Raw genomic sequence first — 12184 nt, 5'->3', positions numbered from 1 at the left:
TCGATTTATAATTGAATCGTTGCCTCTGAATCGTTATCGAATCGTTAGGTGCCCCAAGATTCCCACCTCTATTTTCTGGAATTATTTTTTTCTTATAAATGAGACTGATTCATCATCAAAAATGACTTAAACAATCATTTTTATTGTAGAACTTAGGAATTTCCTGCTTCCTAAATCATCCTTGTTGAGTGGAAACCTCATTTTCCAAATATTTTGTTCACACTGACAGTTTATTTGTACAAATTATTAACCGATATAAAGTGTTGATTAACTCGCTGGCTGCCATTGACAGGTTTTTTTTAAACACAACCCAAAAATGTAAGTAGCAAAAACGATTCCAAAAAATATGAATGTGTTTAATCTCCAGTCTCTTCAAATGCCAATGGCGGCCAATTAGTTAGAGGTACATAAAAATGTCTTATCTCATCTTTGCGAATAAATCTTGGCTGTGTTCACGCTATGAGGAGCCAAAACATGATGACCAGCGCCACAAAGAGGAAGAGTCGCGACAGGAACTGCTCGTCCATGTGCTGCGGGGTGCCCGGGGCAGCTGTGTGGAAAAATGTTAGATTATGAGAGCATCCTTTCTAGGGCTTGCAAAAATCACTAGACTAATTGATCAAATTATTTGACAACAATTCTTTTGATAGTAAATATACAATGGTATGAAAAAGTATCTGAACCTTTTGGAATTTCTCACATTTCTGCGTAAAATCACCGTCAAATGTGATGTGTTCTTTGTCAAAATCACACAGATGAAAAAACAATGCTTTAACTAAACTACCATTAAACCACCAAAATATTTATAGGTTTTCATATTTAAATGAGGACAGTATTAAAACAATGACAGAAGGGGGAAAAATATGTAAGTGAACCATCACGTTTAATACTTTGTGGCCCCCCTGCCCTTTGACAGCAGTAACTTCAAACTAGGGGTGTCAAACGATTAAAATTTATTAATTGAGTTAATTACAGCTTAAAAATTAAGAAAGAATGTTAGTAATGTAAATGCCATCTTGAGGATTTATTTTCATAATAAACAAATACAGTACTTATGTACTGTATGTTGAATGTATATATTCGTCCGAGTTTTATTCTTTTTTTTTTCTTAATGCATTGCCAAAATGTATATGATCAGGAAAAATTATCGGGAATGATTGTAATTGAATCGGGAGCAAAAAAAAAGCAATTGGATCAGCGAATATCGGGATCGGCAGATACTCAAACTAAAACGATCGGGATCGGATCGGGAGCGAAAAAACATGATCGGGACAACCCTACTACAGATGTTAATAATAATCGCAATTCATGATCTGTGCTAAATATGTCTTCAGTTACTATTCCAGTTGTTTCATTTATTGCTGTCTATAGTATTTTGTTAACACTTTATTTGATAGTGGTGCTATAAAACTGTCATAAGACCTTCATTATTATAACACGACTCTGCCTTGAGCATTAATGAATGCTTATGACAGATGTCATTTTGTGTAATCTGGCAAATCTCACTTTTAAATGGATGCAAAAGATTTGAGCATTAATGGTGCATAATTTGTCATAAGCATTCATTAATACCCATGATAGTGCCATGTCAAAATTATGACGTTCTTAGGGCAGTCTTATGACGCCGCCGTCAAATACAGTGTTACCTAATAACCCAAATAAATCAACAAATGAGCCACACTAGATTATAAACCGCCGGATTCAAAATGAGGGAAACAAGTAGCGGCTTATAGTCTGAAAATGACGGTGTATTTATTACAGTAAGCAAAAAATAAAATAGGGGAAAAAAGCCATTTTTATAACTGATCATAAGACTGCAACAAATTCGATACCAACAAATTTGATAATCAATTTTAGCCAGCAGCTATGAGCAGTTCAGTTTGGGTCCTTGTTTGTGAGTAATGTGAGGCTGTGCGCAAACGCCAGTGATTACAGCAAAAGAGAGAGAGTTCACTGCTATACTATTTAGAGTTTGATTGTTTTGAGTCATGTGAATTGTTAGATCCAGTGCTTCTCCGTCAGAAGTGAGTAAACGAGACATTACTATCGTATTGGCCCAAATATAAGACGGCCCTGATTATAAGACGACCCCCCTTTTTCAAGACTCAAGTTTGAAAAAAAAGATTTTATACAGAAAATAATTATAGTACATCCGAAACAAATGATTATAACAATATATTTGAGAGAAAAAGCATGTTATTTTGCCTCATTCAAATCTTAATATCTGAACATTTAAATTAGGGCTGTCAAAATTATCGCGTTAACAAGCGGTAAATTTTTTTTTTTTAATTAATCCCGTTTAAATATTTGACGCAATTAACGCACAAATGCCCCGGTCAAAAAGAATTAAAAGTGAAAGGTGTACTTGTTGTGATTTTCGGAGTTTTGCCGCCCTCTGCTGGCGCTTGGGTGCGACTGATTTTATAGGCTTCAGCGCCCATGAGCATTGTGTAAGTATTTATTGACATCAACAATGGCGGGCTACTAGCTTATTTTTTGATTGAAAATTTTACAAATTTTATTAAAACGAAAACATGAAGAGGGGGTTTAATATAAAATTTCTATAACTTGTACTAGTTATTATCTTTTATTTATTTTCTATAATTTTTTAAAATAAATATTTAGGTTTTATTTATTTATATATTTTATTTATTATTTTTATTTATCTTTTAAGAACTAAAAGTCTTTCTATCCATGGATCGCTTTAACAGAATGTTAATAATGGTAATGCCATCTTGTTGATTTATTGTTATAATAAACAAATACAGTACTTATGTACCGTATATTGAATGTATATATCCATCTCGGTCTTATCTTTCCATTCCACCAATAATTTACAGAAATATATGGCATATTTTACAGATGGTTTGAATTGCGATTAATTACGATTAATTAATTTTTGAGCTGTAATTAACTCGATTAAAAATTTTAATCGTTTGACACCCCTAATTTAAATATGTAAACTAAAGTGCAATCATATTCGTAAATGAATGGCTTCTGGTTTTTTAAATGTAAATAAACCAATCTATTGTGATAAAACAACAAAATTGCCATAACTGCATTAACCATCAAATTGAAGTCTATCGGTAACTGTAGTCTTGAAAACAAATCTGAATAAGGAAAAATATTGCAATAAAATGCAAACTGGATTAAACTTGAGAGTAGCTGAGATCTGTCATGACAGAACATTGCTTCAATGATATCTGGCGCCATCTAGCGTCGTGAATGGGTATAATGTCTCCACAAGATGACCCCCTCTTTTTCAGTCTTATTTCAATGCAAAAAACATCGTCTTATATTCGGGCCAATACGGTACTTAGCACAGAGCGCTAAACTAGTTAGCAATTATGCTAATCAGTGTCTTAAGTCTCCGTTTGAACTGTGTTTTGGAGAAGCATATTAGCAGTGGAGAAGCCGTGGAAAAATTTCAGAGAGCTATTTGTTTAACTTTATATGAGATGTTTCTGTGAGTCTAGGAAATTCGGGCACTTCTGAAGCTATTATTTTCTGTTTGTGCGATTCAATAAACATGCGTTAGGGATTTGGATGAAGTTCAGTGTTTGCATTATTCATTTTTTTACACCAATTTGATACTTTTACCTCAAATGAATATACATACCTGGTGGGGGTCTGCCGTCGTTTATGTTAAAGGCGGTGGCAAAAATACCAAAGGGGAAAGCACCGATTCCAAAGGACATCTGAAAACCTCCGTCCCCAAATCCGAATCCTTGGAAGCCCTGTGAAAATGAAGAACATTAAGGCAGGGCAGAGCATCGTTCACTTAAGCAAATTGTTTCATGTGCGCATAGCTCCTGTAATGGGTCCCAATGGGAGACTGGCGCACTTGAATGAATCGAGCAACACTGAACTCATAATGCGTCATTCTGTATTGTAATTGTTACATCATGTTACTCAACACTTTTCCATTTTATCTGGTCTCAAGTCCAATTCCAATTCCCACTAGTTTTTTATACTGTACTTTTTAATCTTAGTTTTACAGAATCTGTGCTCATAATTTAAGAAAGGGCATAGTTCAACTTATTATTAACAATATTAAGTCATTGGCTGCCATTGACTGCAAAGACGCTTAATCCATTATAACTGGGAGGGCAGGCAGCGAATCCAAATCCTCAATTTGAAGCCTCTATAAATACATAATACTGTCTTTAAACCGATCCTAGGCGGCTTGCCAAGATATTGACTTGCAGTTATTTGACGATTTGTATATCCCTTCATTGATAGCTGCATCATTGCCGTGTTATTTCGTTTGTCTGCCTCACATCGCGGTTTTGCCTTGGTTTTTTGTTGTTGTTTTTTTTAATTGATCCCGACCTACTGTCACAGACCCTTTTCGTGTCTCCCGTTTCGCAATCGCGCATTTTTCTTGTGTGTGTGTTCAACAAACCCTTTTACGCAATTCCTATGTTATTTTTGTCTGCTTGCAGTCTGAAGAGAGCCTTGTTTTCTTATTCCGTAGTCAAGCCAGCCAAACTTTCTTTTCAGTTGACTTTCCTTTTCAGGTTTTACCGCAGAGACAGACAACGCATGTGGGTTGCAATTGCTCTATAAGGAAAATCATGACTGACGTCATGCGGAAGGATAGTCCGGTGGTCTACGTGCTTGTCTGACTCACGGGAAACGCGGGTTTGAATCCCACAGGAAACCTTCATTTAACTCATTTGCTCCCAAAAACGTATAAATACATTCTATTTTTAATTGTTTCAGTGTCCCAAAGGCGTATTTATACGTCTTTTACATTTTTTTTCTTCTTCAAAAAAGACGTCTCTTGGGTCTGATTCAATTTAGCTCTAAAGCACAAAGCTGAAAATCCATTTTAAAGCAATAAAACTGGCCACTGGAGGGCAGTAGCGCATTTGGTAAGACCTGCAACCCGATTCAACGGCAACGAAAGGTCAAGCCGCACGGCCGGGCGCCCGCAGAAGACGACTGAATGGATGCCAGGCGGCTAAGACCGAGCATAACCGAGAGGACGCCCGGAATGCCAGGCGCTGGGCGACCGAGCAGAACGACCGGGACCACCAGTGCAGTGGACGATGCCTTTGAGTCGGTGCTGCTCGCAAGCAGAGCCCACAGAGACTAAAAAAATTCATCTTTATGAGACAGACGGCGATGAGGGAAAAGTTTAAACGGCTGTCGCGGCTAGAACAGCATCATTTATCAGTTAGTTATGTGTAAATAAATTGTTACTTTGCTATCAAAAGCTGTATTTGTCTTGTTGTTTATGTTATTTTGTAAAAGGAAAACATTATACAGATGTTTGGGATGTAACTAAAGCAAGAAAGAGCTGTGTATAAGCCAAAGTTATGTTTGAAATGTATGCTTTCACAAAAAGCTAAATTTCTCAATTTTTTCATCAGAAATTGGAAAATTGCTCAAGCTAAGCTATTTTCTAATGCTGATTTCTAAAGAATGGAAAAAGATACGAATTTCCTTTTTTTCTGCTGAAAGAAGAGCGTAATCTTTCTTTTGGTGAGTTCCATGTTTACGGTATGTATCAATAGAACTGAATTTTCTGTGGGCCTTGCAAAATCAGTCAAAATCCATTAAAACGGCCGGGAGCGAAGGGCCTTGCTCCGGTGAAAATGGCTGGGAGTGAATGAGTTAATTGCCTTTGCTGCTCTTTTTGTGAAATATTGAAAGTGATGTCCTGCTCATCACTTTTCCGATCGGTTTCAAATTACAAGGGCGGAACCAGCGACATGTTTATGTAGCTAAAGAGTGACACTGTGGTAGCCTGGCAGTGCCGCCCAGTCACAGCCCCAGCCTGGAGTGCATTGCATCATCAACAACAATGGCGACTTACTAGTTAAACTCATTTTACAAATGTTATTAAAACGAAAACCATAAGATGGGTTAATATCGAATTATTATAACTCTTATTAACATTTATCTTTTAAGAATTACATGTCTTTCTATTAGGGCTGTCAAACGATAACATTTTTTAATCGAGTTAATCACAGCTTAAAAATTAATTAATCGTAATTAATCGCAATTCAAACGGTCTCTAAAGTATGCCATATTTTTCTGTAAATTATTGTTGGAATGGAAAGATAAGACACAAAACGGATATATACATTCAACATACGGTACATAAGTACTATATTTGTTTATTATAACAATAAATCAACAAGATGGCATTAACATTAACATTCTGTTAAAGTGATCCATGGATAGAAAGACTTGTAGTTCTTAAAAGATAAATGTTAGTACAAGTTATAGAAATTTTATATTAAAACCCCTCTTAATGTTTTCGTTTTAATAACATTTGTAAAAATTTCAATCAATAAATAAACTAGTAGCTCGCCATTGTTGATGTCAATAATTACACAATTCTCATGGTGCTGAAGCCCAGAAAATCAGTCGCACCCAAGCGCCAGCAGAGGGCGACAAAACTCCAAAAAACACAAGTAACAAGTTCACATGACATTGAACTGTCATTTTAATCTGTTTGAGCGGGGCATGTGCGTTAATTACATCAAATATTTTAACGTGATTAATTTCAAAAATGAATTACCGCCCATTAACGCGATAATTTTGACAGCCCTACTTTCTATCCATGGTACCCTTTAAGGAGATTTAAAATAAGAGAATATTTACTAATATGAAATCCGTCCCGTGACTCAGATGTGTTTAAGCATTGAATGATGATACTTACCCCACGGTTTTCTGGCTCAGGCCTTTGGCCTTGTGGTCGCGGCGGTGTTTTTTCTCTAAAAGAGAAGCGGATTTGAGTTAAGTGTCAATATGACCCGGTTCTATTTGGCAGCAAACAACTTCCCACCTGGGGTCCTGCTGACCGGTGCTTCCGCGCCCATATAAGGGGATCACTTTGTCCCTGCTGATGCCAGCCTTACACACAGGGCACACTTGTCTGCTGGGTCTTGTCTCCAACCACTTGAGACAAAAAAAAACATTGATATACAAACGGTATGGATTACCGATTAAAATATTGATCAATAATATTTTGTGACGAGACATTTGCGCTTACCTGGTGCAAACAAGGCCAGCTGATGGGAAAAAGAGTATTGTGAAAGAAACAGTTTTGATTAGTTACATTAGGAATATTATTGCATACATGTGCTTTACCTTAACTCATTGATTGAGCTGGACCCCACATTGCCGTCAGTGGTAGATGATTATATATGATCATTAGAAGTAGGGCTTGCCGCTATCGATTATCTAAGTAATTGATTAATCTATCAACTAGTTAGTTCGAATAATCGGGTAATCGGATTAGAACATTCAATGCGTTGCAGAAGAAAATTTTGGAGATGTAAAACAAAGGCTTGCTAACATAAAATTCCCTAGTGTTTCTTCAAACAATGCAGAAATTGCTTTCATTTCACGGGAGCAATACATTCATTTAAAAATTAATTAAAATACCTGAACTTAGCCTTAAACAATATTAAAAAATAAATGAGATCCAAGTACAACAAAAGAACAATTGGCTAACTTCCATAGCAAAAGTCTGCTAGCTTAAATGCTATAAAATGCTAACTTTTTCCCCCATAATGCTCTTAACAAATCATTCAAACACATATTCCCACAAAAAAACTGCTAAATATACCTCTTAACTAAATTACGAATGATAAATAATCATATAAGCTTAAACAAAAACTTACAACCTTATGTTGGTCTTAACAGGGAGCAGCTGGATCTTTCAAACAAGGTCCTAGAACGATTTAACTTTGTATGTAGAGGTACCACTTTAACTAGAGAATAACTGACTAATTTGCATAGCAAAAGTCAACTAGCTTTTTTTTTTTTTTTTCCAATTCTCTTAACAAATTGTTCAAAAACATATTCCCCCCAAAAAACCACTAAATATACATATAAACTAAATTACGAAAGGAAAATAAACAAACATATTAGCTCAAACAAAAATTTACCTCATGTTGGCCTTAACAGAGAGCAGCTGAATTCAGCCATGTTAAATGTGAAGGAGATGGTACCTTTTGTCGTAGGCATCGTCTGTTTGCATTGCTCTAACACAATATAATCTAGTGCTGCAACGACTAATCGATATCCTCGAGTATTCGATCAGAAAAAAATATTTGAATTCAATTTTGTTGCTTCGAGTATTCGTTTAATTAAAGTGGCGTTGTAATGGTTTATTTTGAAAGGGTTTACATTTAGTTTATTGATTAGGGTAGATACTTTGCCCTCTGGTCTGCCTCATTTCACATGGCTGAATCCAACTGCTCCCTGTAAAGACCAACGTAAACTAAGTTTTTGTTTGGGCTAATGATTTTTAATGCATTCGTAATTTAGTTTATATTTAGCCGTTTTTTTGTGGGAATATGAGTCTGAACCATTTGTTAAGAGCATTGGAGAAAAGAAAGTTAGTATTTTATAGCATTTAAGCTAGCGGACATTTGCTATGTAAGTTAGCCAATTGTTCTTTTGTTGTACATAGATCGTCATTTATTCAATTTTTTATACCATTTGAGGCTCAGCTCAGCTATATTAATTTTTCATGTTCCTTTTCCGATTAATCCATTATTTGAACTAACTAGTTCAAAGCCCTCATATAATCAATCAGGGAATAGTATCATTTTTCATATTTACTGTTTGACTGTATTACTCTAACACACCCAATATAAAATAAATAGCACTTATACCATAGTTTAAGGAAAACAAGCAGAATATAGGGCATAAGAGATAAACAATGCCTTCTTATCACGGAGGCCCAACTTGTGCGTCATGCAACTGACTTAGCAAGGTTGACGCCGACAAGCCCACGTCTGCACCACTAACTCTCGCAATCAGTTCTCCCTGACAGTCCAAAACAAAGGGCGGGACGCCCTGTCCCAACACAAGGAACACCGGAGAACGCCTGATATCCAACTGATAACACGACTGACAAGACTCCAAGAGCCCCTTTAATACTGAGGTGGCAAAATCCACAACCCTCGTTGCCCGTAAAACAGTAACTCCCGAATCCTCCTGTCCAGTCCACAAACAGACAATAATCCTTAACACACCCTTCTTCCTGCCCACAGCCAGCCCCGCAAAAGTCTTCAAAAGACTGAATGTTTAACTAATAGTGGTCAATTTTTGTTGACGTGTGATAGGGTGACCTTGCCTCCCCGCCTGAGTGTTCCTGTTTCGCCTTGCCGTTTTGATCGCTGTCGACCTGAATAAATTGTCAACTTGTTTTCGGTGAGCCTTCTTTAAACCTTTCAAAATGGAGTCAGTACAAAGGGTTAAGACTAAGGTGAACGCGCGGAGTTTGGCCTTTTGGCCAGGATGTCTGAGTCTCGCCGGCCCGGGTCGTTGGAGCTGCGCCAGCGTGGCTCCGGTGGTTCGGCTGGCGTGATTCAGGCAGTCTGGCTAAAAAGTCAGATTCCTTCACTGGGTACATCCACGGTGGTGCTTTGTAGCTGGGCGGTGATAAAAACACAGCAACCCAAAGCACAGAAAGTCCCGGACCCTCATTTACGTTGTGAAAATCCATTTTTGGAGAATCAGTGCGTTCCTTTCATTTGATTTTGACTTACTCAACACACTGCTAACTTCAACCGCAACTCACGGTGTTTTGTCTAAACCGGAATTCGGAGCAGAAATTTTCAAAAATGGCGCCGCCCATGTTTCGCTCAGGAAACTTGTCTATAATTCTGCATTGAATTGATCGATTTGATAGCTTGATCTGTTGACTAAATCGGCAATTAATCTTTGAATTCTAATCGTGCCAGCTGTTGAAATTCGCCCCCCCCCCCCCCCCCCCCCGGCCAAGGCGCATGGAAACAGCGTCAGCCGAACAAAGTGCCGCTCTGCCGATGCTGCTCCCACCCGCGCCAACCGGGAAGGCAGAACTTCGCGCGTCCACCTCTGATATTAACCCTTTGTACTGACTCCATGTTCCAAAAGTTTGAAAAAGACTCGCCGAAAGCAGGTTGACAATTTATTCGTCGACAATGGTAAAAAAACAGGGCAAAAACAGACGACGGAGGGACAATTCTTTATCCAAAACAAGGCTACATGTTTCCAAGCAGCAAAATCTGTGTTATCTCAGTGTCCAGTCTTTTTAAAGTCCTTGGTGAAGCGGGCCGTGTTGAAGGTGTGTCCTAAGGTGTGTCTGGGCGTTGCTTTTAGGTCTTCCCCTCTGTGGCCGGTTTTAGGCGGCTTAGGTTCGTGCGCGGATGGGACGCCTGCTATCAACTTTTTTGTCCGGGCTGTCTCTACTTGTTTTATGACAAAGCGCTTTGTCCTTGGAGTTTGCTGGGAGAGCTGATTGCAAGAGTTGGTGCGTCAATCTTGTTCGTGACGCACGTGTTGGGCTTCTGTGATATGACGGCATTGTGTATCGCTTCTATTTCTTCTCATTAAACTATGGTGTGCTGTTTATCTTATATTAGTGCAGTCCTACCGTAAATATAAAAATGATACTATTTCCTGATTAATTATATTACGTGTGTTAGAGTAATGCAAACAGTTAGACGGTGCCTACGAGAAATGGTTCCTTTTCTCATCTCCCCCTCACCGGATAAGGTGATTCACTTTACTGTGTCAAAGGGCATGTAGTGGAGTCTGCTTAAACAATAGTTAGATGAATATATATAACTAATGCAACAATTATATGGTGTGTGCGATGACGGTACCTTTTCCCTTCACAGCCTAATCAAAATGGTCGTCAAGGTTACCAAAACATGATAATTGGCCGTAAACGAGTTCATAATGAATCTGTTGATTAATTTTGCAATTAATCAATGAATTTGATCGACTGATCTGCCAATTATTTTGGCGATTTATCAAATTTTACGTTTAATCGGTGAATTTTAACAGTAACAAATTGTTATAGTCGTCAAGGTTACTGAAACATAATAATTGACAGTGAACGTGTTAAAGATTAAGCAGACATACCATTTCGCAATTAATTTAATAAAATTCATCTGAAAATTTGACGATTCATCAAAAAATGTTTTGCAATTCATCAGTTTTCTAAAGCTTCCAGTCAAAAGTTAATGGTCAGTGGTACTACTACATGATCATTGACGGAGAATAAATTAAAGGCTCTCAACTAATTTGGCGATTAATCCCTGAATTCGATATACTTCAATGAATCATTCAGTGCCATCTCTCCCTATTTAAATTAATTGGACGTCGCGGAACGTTTCCTACCAGAAGAGGTGTCCACAAAGGCTGATGACGGCATCCTTGGCGGTGTCCAGACAAATGTTGCATTCAAACGTGCTGTCCTGGTTGCCGCCTTCGGCCGTGTTGGAGCTGCTGGATCCCGGACTCGCGTTCTCGGCGGCGGCGGCTCCTCCAGGTGAACCGGCGGCCGGAGAAGGTGGAGAAGCTGGAGGCACGGCGGTCATTTCCACTACAGCTTAACAACAACTCCAACCCGTCAAAAGTGGCACATGAAAACAACAGGAGTTGACAACTTTTAAGTTTAAGGTCGAGAATGGAGTAGAGACGACACAGCTGTTTAGTTAGCTTCCTGGTGAGACGCTAATAGCTAAACTCGGCGGCGTAGGGTAACAAACTCGTTGGCTGTTATGTCATGTGACCGAGTGTCCGAGTACTCAAAATGTTTCTTATAAAGGAAAAGTCCGAGGTGTTGTTCATCAGATTACTGTGCGTAAAACAAGAAGAAAAGTGACATTCATCTCCCAGAAATAATAACAATTAAATTTTTTTTTAAAAAAACACGACTGCTTCGTTTCACTGTCTACTGACGCATTGCAGGTGAAAGTACACATCGCCACCTAGCGTCAGGAGGACAATTTTAAATTTGAGACTACAACTGTGTTAACATAATACGGAGGTAGATTTGTCTTTATTTTTCAATCAAAAAAAAGTTGCTTCAATCAAATAAAAAGTTGCTTCGATCAAAATATATATTTTCAATCGAAGAAAAAGTCACTTCATCTTCAATCAAAAAAAAAAAAAATGTGTGAATGCAAAAATAAATTTGAAACTCAAAAAAATATACTTGAAATGCAAAAAAATATATTTGAAAACTATTTTTCTTTGATTGAATTTTTTTTTTGATTTAAGTCAAGTTTTTTTTTTAATTGAAACAACATTTTTAATTGAAGTCATGTAATTTTGCGTTTGGAACACATTTTGGCTAGGACATTTGTGTCTTTATCATTCAATCAAAAAATAAGTTGCTTCAAACAAAAAAATTAGGACTGTCAAACGATTAAAATTT

At 37.6% G+C, this 12184-nt stretch overlaps 1 protein-coding gene across 1 annotated transcript; it reads right to left on the bottom strand.

The window, feature by feature from the left end:
• Positions 1–122: 122 nt before the first annotated feature.
• Positions 123–11701, bottom strand: rnf185 (ring finger protein 185). The gene is made up of 6 exons (XM_057819557.1): positions 11143–11701; positions 7010–7028; positions 6803–6915; positions 6677–6731; positions 3620–3737; positions 123–550 (listed from the first exon to the last, which is right to left on the bottom strand). The coding sequence occupies exons 1-6, from the start codon at positions 11340–11342 to the stop codon at positions 453–455; spliced, it is 603 nt and encodes a 200-aa protein (XP_057675540.1). The 5' UTR covers positions 11343–11701; the 3' UTR covers positions 123–452.
• Between the last annotated feature and the right edge of the window lie 483 nt (positions 11702–12184).

The sequence above is a fragment of the Corythoichthys intestinalis genome, chromosome 17 (genome assembly GCF_030265065.1).
Source record: "Corythoichthys intestinalis isolate RoL2023-P3 chromosome 17, ASM3026506v1, whole genome shotgun sequence".
Taxonomy (NCBI): Eukaryota; Metazoa; Chordata; class Actinopteri; order Syngnathiformes; family Syngnathidae; genus Corythoichthys; species Corythoichthys intestinalis.
Note: the sequence above shows the minus strand (reverse complement) of the source record. Positions and strands in the feature narration are given on the sequence as shown.

Excerpts from the sequence above, each read along its gene's own strand:
- rnf185 (XM_057819557.1), bottom strand. The coding sequence starts at position 11,342 with ATGACCGCCGTGCCTCCAGCTTCTCCACCTTCTCCGGCCGCCGGTTCA. Across the intron at positions 6,732-6,802 it reads ACCGGTCAGCAGGACCCCAG|AGAAAAAACACCGCCGCGAC; the intron begins GTGGGAAGTTGT and ends CTTCTCTTTTAG. Across the intron at positions 3,738-6,676 it reads CTGAGCCAGAAAACCGTGGG|GGCTTCCAAGGATTCGGATT; the intron begins GTAAGTATCATC and ends TCATTTTCACAG.